The 23,798-nt window shown below is 39.6% G+C and overlaps 1 protein-coding gene across 2 annotated transcripts in view; it reads left to right on the top strand.

Annotated features, from left to right (window-relative positions):
* Positions 1 to 18,579, top strand: part of adamts17 (ADAM metallopeptidase with thrombospondin type 1 motif, 17) — a 171,993-nt gene extending 153,414 nt beyond the window's left edge. For both annotated transcript variants that reach the window (XM_040124678.1, XM_040124670.1), the window contains 5 exons: positions 5,115 to 5,250; positions 6,762 to 6,966; positions 8,015 to 8,167; positions 12,323 to 12,500; positions 15,328 to 18,579. In XM_040124678.1, the coding sequence (XP_039980612.1) occupies positions 5,115 to 5,250; positions 6,762 to 6,966; positions 8,015 to 8,167; positions 12,323 to 12,500; positions 15,328 to 15,479 (824 nt within the window). In that variant the 3' untranslated portion in view covers positions 15,480 to 18,579. The remainder of the gene's footprint in view (positions 1 to 5,114; positions 5,251 to 6,761; positions 6,967 to 8,014; positions 8,168 to 12,322; positions 12,501 to 15,327) is intronic.
* Positions 18,580 to 23,798: the final 5,219 nt, after the last annotated feature.

Genomic DNA, 23,798 nt, shown 5'->3' with positions numbered 1-23,798 from the left:
TTATCCATGTTTTCTTAGGAAGATCAGTTGGGGTCAGGAGCCATTAGACACTGTATGTTACTTTGTCTTATCATGTTCTGTCAAGTCAGAACATGATGAGACGGTTCTGAGAGATAAGATGTCTTTATTATCCCTGAGAGGGACGTTTGCTTGGCAACAGTTATGTAAAACATAATCATCAATCTTTAAAAGAACAATCAAGCCTTGTTCTTATTAAAGTGAATCAGTTCTAACTTCTACTTCTGTACAGCACAGAATACAGGAGGAAGCAGTATTCCAAATATTGTCTTCCTCAGTCTGAACTCTATGCCACCTCTCACACACTGTTAGCCTCTGGAAATTTTCTGATGCTTGGGGCTGAGTATGAAGTAGGATAAGCACAAGAACAACACCGGCATGCCTTTGGGTCCATGTTTACTTCCTACCAGCTGTTACCAGCCATTTATAAAGTGAATGCTTCTGTTTGAAACAGTGAAAGTGTCTATAGGAGGTGGGGAACAGTCAACAAGACCAGATGTGTTTTATGTGCTAATGCCTAAAACGGTACGGACAGTACATTCCAATAATTTAAGATGAGTACCTGAAAGTCAGTCATTATTTGCCAAATAATTTTTTTACTATTTTATTATACACCAACATCGATATTTTAAAGCCACATATGTAGGAAATAAAAGTGAATTAAATCAGGTGTGTCATTGTTCTGTCTTCTCCAATGGTGATGGCTGATAACCATATTTACCTCATCTAACAATTAAGAGTAAAAGTTTGTTATCTCATAAGATATGAGTCTAATAATTACTAGGTCTGCTTCTTGGTATTATAGGATGAAGATCAAAATACAACATGTAAGCAAAGATTCTCGCTAAATATAAGCATTACTTTCCCTGTTATGTCAGTTGTGTGTTTACAGAACCTGATCAGTTACTTAATCTGATGTGTGCTCTGGAATTCAAATCACATCTACATGGGATCTTAAATCTAATCCACCACGAAAAAGTGATATGCTGAGCTGTGTCAGGCTTAGCCCCAGCTGCTTCACTGACCACTGATCCAGAAGCACCTGACCTCATCGCCTGGATAAAATCATGAGATAATTTCTCATAATAACTAATATAGTCATTTCTTTCTTTGCATGGAGCTGTGCTGTGTTACTACGAGAATGATGCATAAAATGTTGCAAAAGTGGCTGGACTGGTTCAAGCTGACAGGAAGGTGACAGTATGCACCTTGAAGTAGACTGGCTCCATTCGCAGAAAAGCATAGCAAGTTCCACCTCTGTCCGCTAAAAATAAGGAACTTGGGCAGCAGTCTGTACAGGCTCACCAAAACTGAACAGCATCAGCTTAGAAAATCTGATCTCTACAATTTCAATTTCTGCATCAATGTGTAGATGGTAGGGTCAGAATTTTGCATAAACCACATGAATGCAAGGCTCCATCCTGCCCTATGTCAATGGCTCAGTCTGCTGCTGGTGGTATAATGAAGTGGGAAATGTTTTCTTAGCACACATTAGGTCCCTTAACAAAAATATTGTATTAACTGTTTAGGATTTACAGCCATTTTATACGTAGTCTCCCATTTTCAGAGGCTCAAAAATATTTGGACAAACCAACATAATTATAAATATGAGGATTATTTGGATGAAAACCCTTTGCAGTCACTGACTGCTTGAAGTCTGGAACCCATGGACATCCCCATATGCTGAGTTTCCTCCCTTGAGATGCTTTGTCAGGCCTTTACTGTAGCCACATTCAGTTCCTGCTTGTTTTGGGATTTTTTCTCCCCTCAGTTTTGTCTTCAGGAAGTGAAAAGCATGCTCAGTTGGGCTGACGTCAGGTGACTGACTTAGCCATTGAAGAAAATTCCATTCCTTTGCCTTGAGAAGCTCTTGGGTTGCTTTCGCAGTATGTTTTGGGTCATTATCCATCTGTGCTGTGAAGTACTGTCATATCAGTTTTGCAGCATTTGGCTGAATCTGAGCAGATAGTGTAGACCTATAGACTTCAGAATTCATCCTGCTACTTCTGTCAGCAGTCACATCATCAATAATAACCAGTGACCCAGTTCCATTGGCATACATGCCCATGCTATAACACTGCCTCCACCATGTTTGACAGATGATGTGGTATGCTTTGGATCATGAGCCGTTCATTTCCCTCTCCATACTCCTCTCTTCCCATCACTATAGTACAAGTTAATTTTGGTTTCATCTGTCCAAAGAATCTTGTTCCAGAACAGAGCAGGCTTTTTTTGGAGGGTTTCTGGAAAAGTATAATCTGGCCTTTCTTTTCGTGAGTATTACCGGTGGTTTGCACCTTGTGGTAAACCCTCTGTATTTACATTCACGAAGGCGTCTCTTGATTGCACACTTTGACAATGATACGCCTACCTCCTTGAGAGTGTTCTTAAGCTGGCTAGATGTTGTGAAGGGGTTTTTCTTCACTAAGGAAAGAATTCTGTGATCATCCACTTTAGTTGTCTTCTGTGGTCTTCCAGGCCTTTTGGTGTTACTGAGCTTGCAAGTGCATTTCCTTCTTTTTAAGAATGTATGAAATTGTTGATTTGGTCACTCCTAAAGTTTCTGCTATATGTCTAGCTGATATTTTCACCCTAACGATGGCCTCCTTCATTTGCATTGACACCTCTTTGGACCACATATTGAGAGTTCCTATGAACAGCTATCAAATGCAAATTCAACACTTTGAATCAACTCCAGACTTTTGTCTGCTCAATTTGTCATGAAATAATGAGGGAACAAGCCACACCTGGTCATGAAACTGATCTCGTAAGTCAATATTCCAAATACTGTTGAACCTGTGAAAATGAGAGACTATGTAAAAAATGTCTGTTATTCCTAAGCAGTTAATGCAATATTTTTGTTAAACCCTTTGAATTAACGCTGAAAGTCAAAACTTCAACCACATCTTGATGGCTTCATTTCAAATCCATTGTGGTGGTGTACAGAGGCAAAATTACGAAAATTGCGTTAATGTCCAAATACTTCTATCCCTAACTGTATATATACCATTCAGCCACAACATTAATATATACACAGTATATATATATTATTTCTAGTAGTTAAAAAGACAAATAATTAAAATTGGGAAATTAAGGCTGATTTAAGGGTAAACTGTGCAAACATGTCTGGAGTCAAGTGGGGTAGGATCGCAGGGGGTTTGGACAAAGAGACAGACTGATGCAGACCCATTTGCTAATCCAGTCCTGTGATCAACAGCATGTTAGACAGAGCAAGCTTCCCTCTTTTGAGCCAGCTTCACCCAACACCCTTCTCACACACACACACACACACACACACACACACACACACACACACACACACACACACACACACACACACACACACACAGAACAGCACAGCACAGCACAGCACAGGGCAAGTCTAGATCTTAGGCACCCCCTTGCTGATTTCCAGAGCAGCTCTCTTATCCTCTTACTGCTTTAAAGTATTGGTATACAGTGCTCAAAACATTTCAGTTTATGAAGACAGGTGCTTGTGGATTAGTAGTTAGCAAAGCAGCTCGGGGTAAGACAACTACTGCTCAACTGATCTCTTTTTAATGGTGCATTAGAATTTACAGTATCGATATGCTTGAGATCCCATGTCGATGTATGATTTGACTTCCAGGGTGCACATCAAAGTAAGTAACTGATCAGATTCTATAAAAACACAACTAACTTAACAGGGCAACCAATGCAGCAGTTTTTCTGGTTAGGACAGTCTCTACAAAGAAAGAGGACTCAACAACACACTCAAAAAAGGTTCCTACATTCTCTCAAGTTGAGCCCCACTGAACATAGAACAATCCCAGGCATTGCGTTAAGAATCAATTTTCAATTCACACTTAATACATACTTTGTAAGTTTATTAACATTTAGTAAGTTTTCTCACATCATCTGAACCATACATCCATTACCTTTATATGGGGGGGTGGAGGCAATCCCAGCTGACATTGGGCGAGAGGTGGGGTACACCCTGGATAGATCACCAGTTAATCAAAGGGCTTACACCATTCACTCTCACATTCACACATACAGGCAATTTAGAGTTGCCTGTATGTATATCAATATGACCTGCATGTTTCTGGACTGTGGCAGGCACTGGGTGAATTTGTTCCCGCCTGCACACAGAAAAGGCCCTAGCTGGCCAAATCTTCATCCTGTAATGCAGCAGTGCTAACCACTGCCCCACCGTGTCACCGATCAGATCATTAGCAAACAAACGTAACACAGTAAATTCCATTTTACCTTTTAATAGTCTCTTAAAGCAATAGCTTGATAGCTAATGCAGTAGAGGAGTAGAGGTGAAAGGAGGCACCAACCATTTATATATATATATATAGATATTTTTTTTTTTTGCATAGTGAATCAGTGTTAGGTAGATCCATACATTACTATCCCTGTGCTTAGTCGTTATGAACCCAGTTTAACATGAAATCAGCTAATAAAAACTTTTAAACAATTCGATTTTAATCCACTATTAAAATGTATTAAGCTAATTGGCAAATAATCTTATACAAAGTCATGTTTCACCTTTCTGCTTTTGGAACCACTAACCATTAACTACAGTTTTGTATAAAAGGTAGATTTTCAATGAGCCATTATGTCTATTATGTCTATGTCTAGTAGAAAATGGATTACTTCTACATCTGGATCATTTTTGCAAAATATGTAGTAGTATATAATATAGTAATGTTGTTGTAAGCAGCTCTAAAAGGAGAAATTTTTGGGTGGAGCATCTTTTTAGATTTTATAAGCAGGGATGTAAATTGTATCTCAACAGTTTTTTTTTCATGGTCACAAAACAACCTTACTGAGATAATTCTAACCAAGCCTTGGTTTTCAGAACACTACCAATCCCAGAAGTGTGTGCTCAGAGCTCCATCACACACACACACACACACACACACACACACACACACACACACGCTTTAAATGCCTACATATCCCACTGTCAGCAAGTCTAACCCTTCAATGAACTATATCAGAACCTCAGCCTAATTCAGAGACGAACAATAAAAACAAATTAACTTGATCCAGAACCTCTCAGAACAGGTGGAGCTGACTTATTTTTGCGTGTGTTTGTGTACGTGCAGGTGAGCGGAGGACAGTGGTTTCCTGTATGAGGATAGCCAATAAAACCATGGAGGTGGTCAACGATAGCTACTGTCACCTTGAGAACCGACCACAGCCCCAAGTACGACTCTGCAACTCTCACCCCTGCCAGTACCGGTGAGGCATGCGCTCGTGCACACATTCACAAACCGAAACATACTCAGTAGTTTTCGTGGCTGCTGGTCACTTGTAGACTCACGTTAGGCAGTCTCAAGATGTATACTGCAATTGAAATAATTTCATTAGGAATATTCTGTAAAACTAAGATTAATACACAATAACTCAGTATTTAACCATGTTCAATTATATCTGGATCACAAGTATCAGTGAACACATCTAGGCTACAATCCGGGCACACATTGAAAAAGCTCAGTAAACACTGTCAAATGTCAGGTCATGCATTGTCAGTGATTTCACTTCTGTCGATTACCTTTTAGCTTCCCTTCAGTTGCTTCTTGTCGGATACGTTTTTTTATTTCATTTTTATAAAGATATATTTAGTTAGTTATTTTCAGTATAAATTGCGTGATTTTTAATGCATCCGTTGTGCAAGTTAGTTTCACTTTTAAAGGGTCAAATACATAAACCATCATCACTGTACTTTGTTACTTCATTTTAAAATGTGCTCCGTAAAAGTTATGTTAAGAGTACGTCCACACTAACCCACTGAAATTTCTAAACGCTTCTTTTCTGTCCATTTCAGCCCTCAGTCCAGCATTTTTCTTACCCAAAAATGGAGCTTCTCTAAAGCAGTTTCTTGAGTGTATGAATCTTAACAGCTGCTTGGTGTTTTAGTGTGTAAGGGGAAAACAGCTTTTACAAAACAGTGATGTAAACAGCCCAGTAAGGGTCAGGCCTGTGTGGCACTAAAGTTAAGAAGACATAGACCCACAATTATAAAACAATGATTTTATCAGCACTGCAGCGCAGCAGCTTTGAAAGGACTGCTGGTTACCAGCTCATATTTATGAGTTGTGATTCAACCATTTCACACTTGTCTGATACTGTCTGACACTGTCTGACAACAGAAAAAAGGAAAATATGTAAATGAGAACAGCTATATCATGGATTTGGCTGTAATACACACAGAGCAGGAGGGGACTGAACAGAGGTTTAACAGGCTGACACTCAGCAGAGTAACCAGCTGTGTCTGTAGCAGCCCAGACACATTTAGTTGTGTGGCAACATTGTTAACAAGACACAATTGTCATCTCTTTGTGATCATCATTTTAAATGGTGTTAAAGCCGACCATATACCTGTTGTCATTCAACTGTATTTATGGTGATGTTGTCAGAAGACACTGTGACCATAAAATAATGATTTGGCCAGCTGGGCTGTCTATCTCAGTCCTTACCAGATGTTGGCTGTAATGCAGTTTTTTCTTTGCCAACTGAAAATAAGATAAAGGAGAAGAGATTTAGCTGTTTTGATGTTTTTCAGATGTTTCATTGCGGACAGGATTTTTTTTATGAAAATCACCTGTAAACACTGTGTGGATGCAAAGTGGTTTAAAAATTAGATTCCACAGTGTAGACGTAATCTAAGACTCAATCATCTCCCCACTCAGAAAGAAAGCAAATGGACTGTACATTGTAAACTGTCTATTAACACTTAGTGTTCTTCATAGGTGGGTGACAGGTGAGTGGGGATCCTGCTCTGTCACATGTGGTAAAGGTCTTCAGCAGAGGGAGGTGGTTTGTGTTTACCACCTACAGAATGGCTCACTCATCCACACCAGGGACCTGTACTGCCAAGGAGGAAAACCTCCTGTTCTGCAGGGCTGTGAGGGCCGTCTCTGCCTCACTGTGTGGGAGGCTTCAGAGTGGTCCAAGGTACGTTATACACACTGTGTTGATGAAATGTGAAAACCATTATTGGTTCTTGTCCTTGTTTCCCAGTAATGATTGATCTAGGAAGGGATGAGTGTTTCCTAAGGGTGTAAGAATGCTCTTAAATTCCTGGACACATTTCTCAAGGCAAAACTGAAGAGTAAGTGCTCGCGCACGCCATTAAAAATGTATTTAAAATGTTTTAACATATTTTCCAGTGGGATTAGATCAATGACACAGATTTATGGATATCGACTTTTCACACTCATTTTACATCAAACGACACTTATCAAAGTGCATAACAGTGTAGACCATAAAATGCAACTCAGAAAACCCTTTTAGGCCTCTATGAGTGGGTAGGAAGTACTTGTGAATGTACAATCATTTCCAAGAGTTTCTTAAATTATGATGTTTTTGGGAATGAAGTGTTTGACTCGGGAAATAGTTCATGGTCCTTTATGTTTATGGTTATCGAGGTAACAACAAGCTTGCACGTTTTAGTTTTCGAGATACGAGATTTTCACCTGTCCTCGCTGACCAGCATTTGGGAATTATCCACACTTCTTTAAATTTTATTCAATGTTGACCAAATTTGGTACTTTGGTATTCAGAAGAGCCTAAAAAAAATGTTCCTTTTTGTATATGCAGTGTCATTTTCCTGTAATCTTCTTGCAATTCTTTTAGGTGACATATTCTTTTGCTGTAATGAACACAGCAAGTGTTGTTTATTCCTCTCAGTTCCTTCAAGTGACAAAGCAGTATGGAATGCCCTACACTAAGCTACTCTCCAAAGACTGAAAATATGGGCGTTGAGTTGTTTCAGTGGAAACAACACTTCCCGTGATTATCGCAATAAGTCAAAACTAGTAAAAGTAATTGTAAAAATATGTTAACCAGTGCCAAGGTGCGGCTCTTTTGTATGTTTTTGAAAAAAAAAAGGTTAGTTAAAAAAAATTCTTTAAAATAACTAATTTAACCCTCATTCATTTACACTGTTCTGTTTTCCACTCTGCCACTCTATCTATTCTTACGTTTCCATTACTTCTTCCAGTGTTCATCAGACTGTGGTCAAGGTGTTCGCAGACGGACGGTATCGTGTACAAACCCTCAGGGTCTATGTGATCCTCTGTCCCAGCCTACTCAAGAGGAGCCCTGTGAAGACCACTCCAGATGTTATGAATGGAAGACTGGAGACTGGTCCAAGGTACAACCATCTTCAAACCCCATGGTTTATATACAGTATGGATCAGACAAAGATGGATAAGGCTAGGATTAATCATCATTTCCATGAACACTCGTTCATTTATTCATTCTTAGAAACTTACTCAGCATTCACTCAAGATTAAAAAGGAAAACCAAAACGTCACAACCTTTCTTAATTTGTTGCAACATTTAAGCAGGATATAATCTTCATATAACACAAGTTTCCACTTTTGGATATCGTTCCTATCAGTTACAGCATGATGAGGTTGTAACCATGTAACAGTCATCCAATCTGACAATATGCTGAAATCTAACAGTACAGTTACATCACTGAAAAGAGTCCAACAGCTCAAGAACTACACTAACACACGATGATCAGACAGGAAAACTGTGTGCACACAACTACAGAAAGTACAGTTGGTAGAAGTTGAAGCAGGAAGTGGGCTTTTGAACTATGACGAATGTTTACAACAGACAGTTTGAGCAATAATTTTACTGTTTGTCCTATTTTTTCTTCCAAATAAGCGGAGCTGGAGGTTTGTTTTCTACCATGTCTGATCTTCTGAGTTATCTTTTAATAATTTATGTATTTGAGTTGATGTTTCTCAGTCAGTCAATTAAGCTGCTGCAACATAACAACCAGTCAGCATCTGGACTGGCTGCTGACACCTGCCAATGACTCCCATGTCTTCTCATGTTGGAGAGAAATTAGATTTTCTTTCCTCCAATTTATGTTACTGTGTTAGGATACAATCTTGTTCAAACTTTAGTCTTCACACCTACAGTATTAGATTCAAACATTGAACTATGTGTTGCAGTGTCTTTGGTTATCTAAATACCCCAAGACTGTAACTGGTTGAGAGTCCTGTTCCACTGAGATGAAAATCTATGTGACTCACTAATTTATTCTGCTAATTTCCTCCGCCAAGAAGGTCATATAATCACCTGTGTCTGTTTGTTTGTTGGTTTGTTTGTCAGCACAATTATGCAAAAGGTAATGAACTGATTTGCACTGAACTTGGTGGAGGGAAGGGGCCTGAGCCAGTGAAGAACCCGTTAAATTTTGGGACAGATCTGGATCATTTACTATGGATTTGAATTTTTTCCTCTGAAATCTGGTGTATGTTGTTTGACACTGGCCTTGGCGGAGGTATTCGCTCTACTGAGTGCATTTTCTGGTTCAAGAATTTTTTTCTTGGTATCCGTTTCAGTGGCCAAAAAGCTTCATAAACTGAAACCCTTCTGATGACTGGTCCAGATGTTCTTGCTCTTTACTCACAGAATCCCTCTGTAGTGATGAAATGTAACAATTCCTCAGGCAAGCAGGGAAACATGACCTCCCCTGAACAGCCTTGAAAGAGCCCCCTGAAAACAAGGCATCATTGGAGCTAATTGAGTGCCTTGCTCAAGGGTACTTTGACAGCAGTGAGGAGATGCAATGCTATAAGATGTGTTGAATGAGTTGATTTATAATATTAAACACGCAGGCACATTTTCCAGTCAATCAGTAGATTCAAACGTGATAATTAATTTCAGGAACAGTTATTTGACCTTCGGTCTTCCACTGTCCTCCAGACTGCTGTGGTTCTACTTGTTCTCATTATCACTTCTTTGTGTCTGTGGGGAAACAGCTAAACTCACCTGAAAATATAAGTAACTTTTAATGACATGTCTGACTAACAGACAGTGAAGTAGCTATAGCAGTGTCACTACACAATACTGTCATGTAGGGCTGGAACACTTGGATTATGATTTATGGTGATTCAACTGCATCAGTTAGCTAATACAAACAATTTCATTAAATCTTCCTGGCTGATGGTGGCCAAGACATTTGAATTCTTTAACTGTGCAAAATTACAAGTGAGTCAGACTATGGCTGTTAAAATGTATACCATGCTGAAGCTCCATATATAGAAGAAATGCCATTGAATTTGCAAATTCTAATTACCCTGAGTACGTGTGTGTGCTAGTCACTAAACTGGCAAAATTGGTTGCAACTGAAAATTGCATTTACATTATGACAGTTTCGATGCAGTTATTAGGCCACATCTAGAATAATTTGGCCACCAATTACGAATATAATGATATATATTATAATTCATATTATTTAAAAAAAGGGGCAGCCTGGTGGTACAGTGGTTAGCACTGTCACTTAACAGCAAAATGGTTCTGGGTTTGAACCTGCTGGCTGGCTGGGGCCTTTCTGTGTGAAATATGCATGTTCTCCTCTTTCCTGCAAGGGTTTCCGCCACGTACTCCGGCTTCCTTCCACAGTCAAAAGATATACAGGTTAGGTTAACTGGCGACTCTAAATTGCCCGTAAGTGTGAATGTGAGCTGGTAGTTTGTCTATATATGTCGGCCCTGTGATAGACTGACAACCTGTCCAGGCTATACCCCACCTCTCACCCAGCTGGGATTCGCTCAAGCCAATCACAAGGAAGAGGCGAAGATGCTGAAGGTGACTTTTCAAGATGTTGGGTGGATTTTTTTTTTTCTTCAGAATGTGGCCATGCATCACATTTATACATGATTTAGATCTTTTTATAATACTGGACAACCTCCAGATGTGGTCTAGCCGACCAAAACCATTATGATTGCAGTGCATTTACACCTGTATTAAATTGCGTTTTTCCTCATCCAAATAATACATACAGATATATTCAAATTGCAGGTTAATACCAGTCGGAGATGGGGTCTCAATATGTTGGAAATGAATGTAGTTTATTAATTGTGAAGGTGTGTATGATAAATGGTAGCTAGACTGCTTTTCTAGTCTTATCGAGCACTCAAAGCACTTTACACTACTTCCAAATTCACCCATTCACACCTATATTCATACACCTCTCTTTTCTACACATACTGCGCTTTCTACACACACGCACACACAAGCTGAACATTTAAGTAAATATGTGTTTAGATTAGATTCGGTATCGGCAGACATTCCTAACAGCTACATACAAAAGTTCATAGATCAACTCATGAAATGCATTTTAATGATGTATGCACAGTATGTAGTATCAAGGTGCAGTAATGATACAGCACTACGTCTCTTCTTGCTCTCAGAAGAAATCAGGTGAAAACCACACAGACAGAGCACAAGGCACACAGCTGTTTTCTTTTTTAGGATTACTAGCCACTCCTTGCACCAGATAAAAATGTTTAAAGAAACAGTTTTATGCTCCAGTTTTATCCTGGGTCCAACCCACTATGGATTGACATAAACCACTGCAAAGGGTACAGACAGAATCCTAATGTGGTGCCATCTCCATCTTTATCAGAAGCAGTCCTCAGCTCCATTTCTATTATATTTCATCAGCAGTAAGAATTCCAGGTTATGGCTGTTTGGCAATTCACATTTAGTGGCCACAGAAATTCTAATTTCACGATAAGACACAAGGTTTGGATGTGATTTGAACTTTTTTATATGTGCTTTCATTAGAATAAGTTGGCTGCCATGTTTGCATATCAGTATAGATCTTTGTTTCCCACCGCTTCATTTTCACAAACAAAATTTTTAACAACTTTAGTTATGTAATATACTGTAGTTACTCTCATATGTTGCCAGTGTATGAGGAAAGGGGCTCAGATGCTCTTTCTTTTAATTCCACTTTCCCATTCCCCAACAGTGGCACAGATAAACTTATTAATTGCCTGACGCCTTATCTGGCCAAATGCAAAAACCTCCTACATAGGTCTGAAGGTTTAGAAAAGTTGTAAAAATAATAACAATGATAATAATTTGTCTAAAATATGTCTTCGGGTGGCACAGTGGTGAAGTGGTTTGTACTGTGGACTCACAGCAAGAAAGTTCTCTGTTTGAACCTTCTGGCCGGCTGAGACTTTTCTGTATGCAGTTTGCATGTTTTACCTGTGGTTACCAGTTTAGGTTAATTGGTGACTCTAAATTGCCCAGTAGGTGTGAGTGTGAGCGTGAATGGTTCTCTTTGTACTGTGTGTGTTTCAGCCCTGTGATAGACTGGTGACCTGGTGTATCTCACTTGTTTAAGTCATACAATAACGAATTTAAAAATGATCATTTGTGGTTTTAGGAGGACTTGCAAATACACACAAATTTGAAACGAAAACCACCTGTGATGACTACAACCCCCAACTTTTAGATTTTACACCTTTCATTATTTCATCTGCTGTTTCAGTGTTCGTCATCCTGTGGGAAAGGCCTGCAGTCCCGAGTGGTCCAGTGTATGCACAAAGTGACTGGTCGTCATGGTAACGACTGCCTAGTGACACTGAGACCCCCGACTTACCGACCCTGTCACCATGGTGCTTGCAACGAGAAAATCAATGTGAACACCATCACCTCCCCCAGGCTAGGTAAGACACTCGTCGCAGCTCAAGTTTAAAGATGGCTTACTTAATGGCAAGAGTACAGATCGTAACTGACCTCTGATCAGAAAGACAGTGAAATAATGAACAGCTTGTCATATTAATCAAGATAAGAAATGATTATTTTCATAACAATTAACAGCTACAACTCTCATGAGGTTTTAAATTGATATCCAGACCAGCACTCTGGATGTGTCAAAAAACATGAGACAAATGTTGCACATGCTTCTCCCAGATCCAGCTGAAAATATCAATACCATCAGTGTAGGCTGCTGCATAGCCTTCTCTTCCTCTCTAAACTTCATCCATTACCCTCTGGAAGGTTACTGGTGGTCTGTGCAAACCAAAGGGCATCATCCAGAATCTGAACAGGCCCCTTGGAACACGGAATCTTGTTAAGATTCTGTTAAGGGTTCTTGTGCACTTGCCAGTACCCTTTGCAGAGGTCCAGGATCAACAGGAAGTTGGCATTTCTCAAGCACTCAATCAGGTCATCAACAGCAGATACAGCGTTCAACTTTGAAAACTTGACACAGAATCTCATTTTAGAGTCATCCTTCTTTGGAACCAGCACTACCTGCTACAGCGTGCACTGTGAGAAAGCTTGATGATTCCTGTAGTCAGTATCTCCTCTACCTCTTGCTTTAGTTTAGGAACAAGTCTGTCTGGGAATCGGCAGGTGGTGTCCCTGATGAGCTGCTGTGCTTGTGAAAGCAGGCAAATCTTTTGTTTAATGAGGTGTGGACATCCTGGCTTTGGGTTAAGAGCTTTTCAAACATGTGGGCTAGCAGCTCCTGGCACTGATCTGCTGTGAGATAACTTAGATCTGTAAACACTGCAGCCTCAGTTTAAGAGGGAAAGTACTGCTTCCATAAGCTCTTCCTCATCAACAGCTGGGCATCCCCACAAGGTTGCAGACTGCTCTGAGCCCCCTTTCCTGACAAAAATCATTCTTGGTAGCTAATAGCATTTTCATCAAGTGCTTCTACAAACAGACTTAAATATTTACACATTTCCCAAAGCAGTACTTAAGAGTGAGTTCCCACCCATGTCATTAAGAGCCTCTTAACATCAGCTGTCTGTGGTGCTATAGATGATGCTGAATACACTTTAAAGTAACTTTGCATATTTAAAGGATAAGACCAGTGATTATCTCTGTTTTTCTTAATGTCAGCAAATTCCATGAAAAGAACAAAACAAGAATGAAGGTATTGTGCTAACAAGTATTATCTCTATATCCAAAACCTGATTTAGCTTATGTGTCTGTGCCATAGAGCTCTTGTTATACACAGTATACACAAAACAGTTAGAGAAAAACTATTAAACAATCACTTTTTTTTTCTTTGCCTTTTCAACTTGTACAAAATTAGCGTTATAAAATAAAGTGCTCTGTTCCCGGCTGCGGAAATGTCTGGACAACATGAGTTTTCACCTTCACTCTTTGGATCCCGTGTTATACTTTCAGCTAATTTTGTCCAACGTGAAGAAAGTCTCCAACACCCCTGGCTTCAGGTGTGGTGACAAGTTGGGTTAGCGTGTGAGACATGAAAGTTCATCCTGGTTTCTCCCATCTTGCAGCTCCCGCAGCCATGCAGTATATGCTCTACAATAAACCATTCATTGTAGCATCTCTGTTCTGCCCCAGTTACCATTCATCAGTCGCCCATAGTTCTGTTTGGGGTGCTCAATGCTTTGCTACCAGTCGATGGGGTAACATTAGTGTCAACTGAATCCATCACATCTGACAATTTCTTCTTGTGTGTCAGGCATATATTCATACAGTTCATATTGACCAGACTCTTTCCCAGACATTGTAAAGTTCGCATTGAAGCAGTTCAAGTCCAGTGAATAACCTTAAATTGTCTGCTCAACTGAAGAGTCTGCTCATCTTAAGGCCACTGACAGGCATGGTCAATTATATTTAAGGGAATTAAACAGTGTCTGTTGTCCTCACACTCATTGTATGGCTGCATATTGGGGCTTTTTCAGCCAAGGCACCTTGAATAGTTGGGATGTCAGGTGGCTCTGTTGTAGGCTCTGTCGAGGGTGCCGGGATGGCTGCTGCACCTTCCAACAGCTGCTGAGAATCTGTTAGTTCTGCTGCACCTCCGACTGGAGCTGGGCAAATAGACGTTGGACTCACTTCCTCCTTTCCTCCTGCTGCCTACATTCCTGCTCCATCCTGGCATCGCAGAAGGCTGGACAGTTGAGCAATACTTCAGTGTTCCTGGGGTTGACCACCTGCTGCACTCTGCTGGTCAAAGATATCTTGAACCTCTTCAAGTAGGCACTCAGTTCCTTAAGCCTCTTATTTCTGGTTGACATTTTCCTCTCTACTTCCTACTTCCTACTGGCCTGGAACCCACCTGTTGGGGAAGCGTGATCAGAATGCCACCATGATATAAATTAATTTAAAGAAATTTTTAAAAAACCAAATGGTTAACTTAATTACGGAAGACTCAACTAACAGCAACATTATACTATACAATAATGGAATAATAATGCTAAACACAAACAAACCCAGGATAGTGGGTGTGTGGATAGTGCAAAGCTACAGATAAAAGATGGAATATTGGCTAAAACAAACAATCAATAAGCATGGTTAGAGCTTTATAAGGTGTAGATGGTGTCATTGGGGACAGATGGCGTGTTTCTCACTTTTTAACACAGTGGAAATCACTAGTACTGGTTGCTTTGGAAGACAATTACAAAACAAGGTATTTTGTTGTTTAGCATCGGATGACTTGTTCAACTTATGATGCAGCACATAGCACCTGTGAATATTGACTTGCTGCCTCTCTCCCCCCCCCCGCAGCTGCTCTGACTTACAAATGCATGGGGGACCAGTGGACGGTGTACTGTCGTGTGATCCGAGAGAAGAACCTCTGTCAGGACATGAGGTGGTACCAGCGCTGCTGTGAAACCTGTAGGGACTTTTATGCCAAGAAAATACTGCACAAGAGCTAATGACCAAATACACGTACTTTCCTCCGAATAGCGCTCCATTTTGTAAATTTTTTTAATATTGTTAAATAAAAAAACAATTTCTATTATTGATGGAACCTTTTGTATTTAAAAAAGAAAATGGCAAGTACACATAAGTGTACATTTGAAATGGGCTCATAAGCTTCTACTTTTGATGAAGACTTGAAAATGTCCAATATTTCTTTTGCTGTACACCAAAATGAAAAAAATGGGGGAGCCTTTGGAAAGCCAGGTGGCTTTATTGCACAGAATGATTGAAAATAAGTGCTTGATTTTGAAGTAGACTTTTTCTGGCAGGTCTGTCAGATAAAATGGGAGTTAGCCAGAGCGTACCATTCTCCTATCTTCTTTAATTATGCTCTCCATTGTATCTTTTTCCCTGTTGTACTGTATTATAGCTAATTGTTGCAATTTCAAATAACTAGTATATAGGTTTACGTATAAGTAAACTTATGATACTTAAGTATTAATTAAGTATACTGTAATAATTTGTACGTATTGATAGGAGCCATGGAAAAGTACTGTAGGATTACAGTGAATCAACCCAGCTAATGATAGGAGACCCACTGATCCACTGGTCTGTTTGAGGGCCGTGGATAGCCCATGTAGCAGAACATGGTGTAAGCTAAACTTACACTCCAAGGGTACATGGTAGTGTTTTGTTTTCTTTCAGATGCAGTCTAGTTGATGGATTTAAAAAAAAATCTTGCCAACAATATTACTCTGTTTATTCTAAGATTTATTTAAATTCACCACTTAGATGAACTGTGCACCTCAGTGCAAAATCTTGTTTTGCAGTTGTAATTGTTAGGCCTGTATGTAAGTGGGGATCAGTATGAGCAGTGATAACTGACACCTTTCATTGGCTGTTTCAGTCCTCGTCATCATGACCATGGGCATGGCTTAGCTTGCTGAAATTGTGCTGTGCCGCCCCAGGCCATGAAAAAGTGCTTCGCCACTGCTGCCTCACAGCAGGGCTGTTGTGATCCTGCTTGGTAGTAGGACCAATCTTGCCTGTTAGACAATCTGACTTCATTTGAAGCACAGCAAGGCCTTTAGAGATGAGCTCCTAACTCATAGCTAGTGCACACAAACCAAAATTAAGTAAATGACAAAATTATATAATAAATCAAAACTAAGCCTTTTAATTTCTGGACTTTTTACACAATGAGATTATTTTGACCACTTTACATTTGTAATCATATCTGACAAAGACCCCATTTACACTTGTCATTTCAAGTGTCTCTTATCCAGATCAAATCCAGATGCTATTTTAAACACCTTTGTGTTACTAAGGCACAGGTCTCTTGGCCAGATCGCCAATCTGATTATAATCAGTCTTGGTTTTCCAGGCTACATGCAAATCAGGGTCAACTCTACTCTAGTGTACTCAAGGTGGTAATGCACCTGAAGCTGTTTGGTAACTGAAAAAAACACCAGAAGAATAACTTCTGCACTTTAGCAGTTTACTTACAATAATAACAGTTAAGCTAGCTAACAACTATCCATAAAGTAATACAAACATATGGATAACTTGTGCTTATGAACTTTGAATGAGAGATATTTTATCATTTTCCCTTACCTATACAGATCGCTGATCTCTCACACTTATGGATAACTGCTCACTGGCTGCTTTTGTTAGCGGTGATATACATTTTCCCTACAATATACGTGAAGCATTACAGTTTTGGTACTTAAAACATGGGATACTCTATAGGCAAATAATATTCTTTCCGGAAATTCAGTGTGATACTTATCAAAACATTGATTATTATCGAATTTAATGTCAAATTCCCATTTTGGCATGCACTGTGTATAGATGTTTTCTTATGCCTGTACAAATGAGAGAGAGCCGAATCTAATCAACAGAGTGATCCTAATAATAAATCAGTGTAATAACTAGTACAGTGGCAAGAAAAAGTAACTGAACCCTTTGGAATTACCTGCAGTTATGTATAAATCCGTCTTTAAATATGTTCAGATCATCTAAGTTACAATTATGAACAAACACAGACTGATTTGAAAAAATAGAAAAAGTATGTGAACCCCAAAGCTAATGACATCAACATAAGCTAAATGGAGTAAGGAGTTAGCAAACCTAGAGTCCAGTTAATGACACCAGATAGGAGGTGTGGCTTAGAGCTACTTTGACTTATAAAAACACGCAAATATTTTCAGTTTGCAATTCTCAAGAAGCATCTGCTGATGTCAACCATGCTTTGCAAAAAGAGACCTCTGAATATTTATGATCAAGAACTAGTGATTTGCAAAAAACTGGAAAGGGTAACAAAGTAATCCCAGATATTCATCAGTCCACAGTTAGACAAACTGTCTATAAATGGAAGCAATCTACTACTGTGGCTACTCTCGTAGTGAGCACCAAGCTAAGATAACTCCAAAAGCACAATGTGGAAGACTCATTGAGGTAAAAACAAACCCTAGAGTAAAAGCTGAACTCTTAAAGGAATCATTGGACCTGGTTAACATCTCTGTTCATGAGTCTGCTATACGCAAATCATCCTGCATGGTTACATGAAGCATGGTGTCCATGGCAGGAAACCATAAACATTACTGGTCACGTGAAGTTTTCCAAAAAGCAGTTTGACACCACAACACTACTGGGAAAATGTTTTGTGCACTGATGAAACTAAGTTAAATTGTTTGGGAAGAACATGCAGCACTATGTATGGTTTAAAAGGGGCACTGCATACCACCATGAAAACATCCTCACAATGGGGAAGTATAGTAGAGGAAAATGACCCAAAATACAGAATGGTAATTCGACACCCTACAAATATATCTGTGCTGAAGCAGTTCTGTAAGAAGAAAGGTCCAAAATTCCTCCTGAACTTTATGCAGGTCTGATCTGTAATGCTTGTTTGAGGTTATTGCTGCCAAAGGAGATTTGATCAGTTATTGATTCCAAGGGTTTGCTTACTTTCCAAGGGTTTGCTTACTTTTGCACCAGCATTAAATTGGTTAATAGGTGTGGTTAATAAAGACAAAAAAAAAATTGTAATTGTTCGTAGTCTTTTAAGCTTAAGCACATTGTGTTTGTCTGTAATTGTGTTTAAGATGAAGATCAGATCCCTTTTTTATGACCAATTATTGCAAAAAAACAGTTAATTCCAAAGAGTTCACTTACTTTTTCTTGCCACTGTATATCCGTACATCATCATGCTTTTCAAGCATATCAAGAATTAAGCAAAGGGATTGCTATCAAATTGACCAGGCCACATCTGGAGGTGGTCACACATTGTGGTAGGCCCTCAGCCATGTGTAAGTGACATCTGCACAGTGTAACCACATTCTTAAAGAGCAACTGATCAGTAGCTGTTAATCTTATTTTTTCTGATCTCCAGTTATTTGACTTCTCACCTTCTCACCAAATTGTCTTGGCTTGTTGGATCAGGCACTTAGACCTTTTAAATTTTTATGTAGTGCAGATTTAGATGCTCATCATAATAAAATGGGTGATTCCTACCAATTATGTCACTTATAACTGTTTGTCAAATGGGAAAAGCTATAAAGGTTATACAGTTCTTCTTCAGTTAAATACCCGTAGCCGTTAGCAGCAGGAATTTGGTTTTGATGCTCCGTGATCATATGCTAATTGACCTTTGGTGCTTTTGTACATCAGGTTAGACCCGGCACTGGTTGCAAGTGCAGCGGAGACACTGCTGTTTAGCCTGGTGTTAAGTTACTCTTGAAGTTAAAATCTACCCCGCATGTTGAAAGGTCACCTAACTCTGCCTCTTCCTGCTGTCTCAAACTGCCAGTCAAAAAGCTACAGATAAGCTGTTCCTTTGCAAAGGAAAAATTAATAGAACTCGTACAGCAGCATCACAACAGAACACTCTTGACTAAGTGTTACAGACTACAATATTAGGATCACGTGACCAGCAGGGGCAGCTGAGCTAGCACGACTGCTAGCAAGGTTCTCCACTCATTAATTATCTTCTTACAGTAAAAGTAACGTTATTGTCATTAGGAAGGCTACTGAAAAGCAACCCGTAACTTCCCTTGAGGTACACCATGTTTGTTGACAAATCCACTAGCTTCGCCTGCCTAATTTGCATATTGAGATCTGATGACAATACAGACAGAATTAGGATAACAGGAACACTTAGTAACATTATGTGTAAATACAGAGGCTGATGATAAGAATTCATTATGCATATAGAATTATCGAGACACGGGTCACTTGGTAGTACCAGGTGGAAATGGGGGTCTAAGAGCAAGCATTTATAGTCTGTTTAAATGCTATTTTTCAGAAGCTTTTCTCCTCTGACAAGTAAACTGACGTTGGGAGGAAAAATGATAAGTGTTCAAACATTGTATACTTAATATCAGCACTAAATATCTGCAACCAGCAGCTGCTGTTCAAAAATATCAAAACTGCCTTATCAATCCTTTTCAAATAGTCATGGAGCTCACATGCATCTGTGTGTGAATGTATGTGTGTGTGTGTTAACACAAAAGGCCTCAATCTTTTCCAAGGGGTTGAATGGTGCTATCTTATGACCTGTTTCACTATTGTGGAATTCAGCTTATTGTCAATGGTGGTCCTATTGTCATTTTTAACCGTTATCTGTTTTGTATGTTGTAGAGTTATTTAACAACATTGGCTTTTATTGATGAGTCTTTTTTTTGGCTGATATAGTGAAATTATGCTTAATTATTCCTGTACTGTATTTTTTTAGTTGCAGTATGTTTGGTACATAAGCTGCCACTACATGTACTTTATGGTGCTGATTTGGAACTGAGTAAATAATCTGTTTATACAGGGATTTAACCATTTGTCTGTTGTTCTGTGTAGTCACACTATTTGTACTGTCATCCAATTTGTGTCAAATGTTCATCAGACCATTCTGCGCAAGAATCTGGGTGATTTGATCAAATTTTATTCTATTTGAAGTCTACTGTAAAGTGATTCTCTTATTTTGTTACATAATTAATGTGATTTTACATGGAAAAACAAACCTGTATGACCCACTATTAAGGTATGTGGATTTACCATTAAATCAGAATGCAGACAGCACTCGTCCTCTTCTTGTCATCACTTTAAAAGTATATAAACAATTAATAAATGCCTGAAATCGCTATTATGTAGTTGCAAACAGGGATAAGGGCATTATTTATAAATAACTATCACTCCTCCTGTAAAGCATCTGCAGATACTAGAAATTTAAATATTTTATAAGAAGCTTCTGTATGAAATATTAATTTATTGATTGATGAAGTATTTATTTAGAAATATTTTTTCCTTACTTTTCATGACAACTGAGCAAACAACATCGGATGAATAAGGCCATGAGATTCAGCTGAAAGTACTGGAAGAAATCTAGTACAGTAAATGTTTTCGAAGGTAATGTAAGCAGCCTCAAGCTCAATGTTTGTTTCTTCATTAGTTTAGTGAATAATCCTTGCATGTGTATACTGAGTTTATAAATGCTTTATAACACACTATAAGGATTTAGTCATGTATAAACATATACCATTAAATATGATTACGGCTGTTTTATTAAGCATGACCTATGTCAGTAAAATGTGCTAATAGTTGGGTGAGCATTCCTGAGGAAGCCCTCTATTCATATTAAATGATGTTTTGACCTATCATTAGGCCTTGTAGTGGGTTTAGGGCTGTGCCTTCATAGATCTTTGGGGCCTACTGACAGACAACTTCATCCTTTAACCCTGACCTAACCTACCTTTAAGCTTCCTTTAAATCTTACGCTCACCCAGGAAAAAAGCAGATACTCTGTGGCTTGAATTGGCCTTATATCTACATTTTATTAGTTTAGGGTAAACTATCACTGGCTTTAAAGGAACTTTCATCTCAATGCCATGGCCCAGTCAGTAGTCCAGCTGGCATCCCTGTGTACCTACTTTATTTAGTACTTATATTAGAAAAACCTTTCCCACCATTCTCTGACCGCATGCATCTTTAATGTGTCCTTTAATCCTTTATTCACACAAGAAAAGTGCAGACCATTGGTAGCATGACAAGGCTTCTGCTTAGGCAGCTTCAACTGAATGCCATTGCCCGATCAGTGGTCCAACCGCCATCACTTTTTGTCTAGGTCCACTTGCCTTACTGATAGCTACTACTAGCCCTCTGGTATGAGAAACTTTTTGCAAATCATGTCCATTGACCTGTCTTACCACAGAAAAGAATGAGTTCAATATGAACTTGTCTTTTAGTGTAAGAGTGCAGCAGCTCAACAAAATAATTGTTTTTTCCTTAGTTTGGTCCACAACACAGAGAAGGCTCAATAGTGTGTTTCTATTTATTATGGATGCTTCATAGGAAGAGTTATAATTGTTAAGAAATGCAGAAATGAACACTTAAAATGTTGTTATATTAACAAGTACATTATAGCATGTAATAAATCAATTATATATCACTACATCTACTTTTCAGAAGCAAAGATTTTTTTAATCAAAGGTGTGGAATACATAATCAACCTGTCTTAACAAATCTCCTCCTATTATTTGTGCTATCCTACTTTATGTAATAGGCAGAGTGACACCTTGCAATCACTTGCCAGAATGAAACCAACATGTGACTCCACCTTAAGGGGCCTATTTGATAAATACAGCATGTGTTTGAGGCAGAATGATTCACATCTGCGCCTGAAAAATTCATGGACCCAGCTAACAGTTCCACCTACTTTGGGAGGTGTAGGTTTATGCCCACTGTCTCCCCATACTCTTCATCTTTATTGCTTCTGGTACAGGGGAAAGAAAAGGTTTTGTGTGTTGAAATGCACAACCATTGGACGATGGAGCAGAGATGACTATTATCCTCTCAGCTGCAGTACAACATATTGGACTGAAGGGAAGGGAAGAGTGTCTAGCCCTTAGCACTGTCCAACATGATGTTGCTCATCTTACTCTGTCATCTGTGGATTTCCAATTATCTCCCCACCAATGCTGAATGCCATTTACAACATAAAAGGGGCCTTCCCGTCCACCCTCCTTGCGCTTGAGGAGTAGTCCTACCCAATCAGAGCTCTCCAGAGACGATACCACCATTTGAGAGGTCTTCCACTGCATTCCTTTGATAGGGCACACCCACTGCTGTTGTTTGGATCCAACAATGCTAACCTTATTTCAGCCACAGAGCCAGTCCATCTAGGCCCATTTGTTGGACAAGCAGCAGCAAATACTCAGCTCAGCTGGGCCCCCCACGGGCCTAATGGACTCCTGCAGCACCGGGTGCAAGCACAGCAGTGTCTATGGGTTTCAGTTGATCCAACAACCAGTGACTACATCTACCAGTATGTGGAACGCCTGTGGCAGTTGGATGTATTGCCATATTGAAGCAAGAAACTGCACCATCCTTAAACAATTCAAAGGAGGCAGTCATGCCAAACCTCAGGAGTACTGAAAGGCGCCGGAGTAGGGCCAAGATTTATAAAACCTAAAACACATTAAGGAAGGACATGTGACTAAGATTGACGATAGGGTTGCAGAGGGTACAAGGGAAGATTTGTAGTTGCAACACCACCCTGTCAGCCACATGGCAAAGATCGTTTGTTGTTTAATTGTTGCTTTTTTTAACCTGCGTACCTCCTTGCACCAGCAGTTACTCCCAGGGCCTAGCTTTGGCCCATCTCTACTGGGAGTGCTCCAGCGATTCTGGCAGCATGCAGTCAACATCATCATCATCATCATTAAGGCCATGTTCCACCAGGTCAAGCTTTTGCCGGAGGATAGGCCCTTACTGCAATTTATATGGTGGAACATGAGGAGGGAAGACCCGCCAGACATCTATGAATGGCAAGAATTACCATTCGGCAGCACCTTCAGCTGATGCTGCACAACCTTTGCTGTCCAAAAGCATTTACAGGAGAACCAAGTAGGGAACGGGGACATACTGCAGTCAGTGGAGCAGTGCTTATATGTGGACAATAGTCTCTAGAGCCTGAAATCAGCTCAAGCCTACCCAACCTCTTACAGACAAGATGCAAAAACTGCTGGCAGCAGGTGGCTTTGAGATTCAACAGTGGGTCAGTAATCAGCCCTCAGTGGTGGAGCTCCTTCCAACAGCTGCATGTTTTGCCAACATCAAGTTGAGGCTCATTCAGGGTTACACCAACCCAAAGGAGCCGGCTCAAGGTCTGAGGTGGCAAAGTCCCAAAGATGTGCTGGGCTACAAACACAAACCTCCAGGGCAGCACATCCCAACAATGAGGGACATATATAAGGTCCTAGGTAGACAGTGTGATCCAAAGGGACTGCTAATTCCCTTCACAACTCAAGCAAAGGTTATTGTACAGAAGCTCTGGATCAAGC

This window comes from Xiphias gladius, chromosome 1 (genome assembly GCF_016859285.1).
Source record: "Xiphias gladius isolate SHS-SW01 ecotype Sanya breed wild chromosome 1, ASM1685928v1, whole genome shotgun sequence".
NCBI lineage: Eukaryota > Metazoa > Chordata > Actinopteri > Istiophoriformes > Xiphiidae > Xiphias > Xiphias gladius.
Note: the sequence above shows the minus strand (reverse complement) of the source record. Positions and strands in the feature narration are given on the sequence as shown.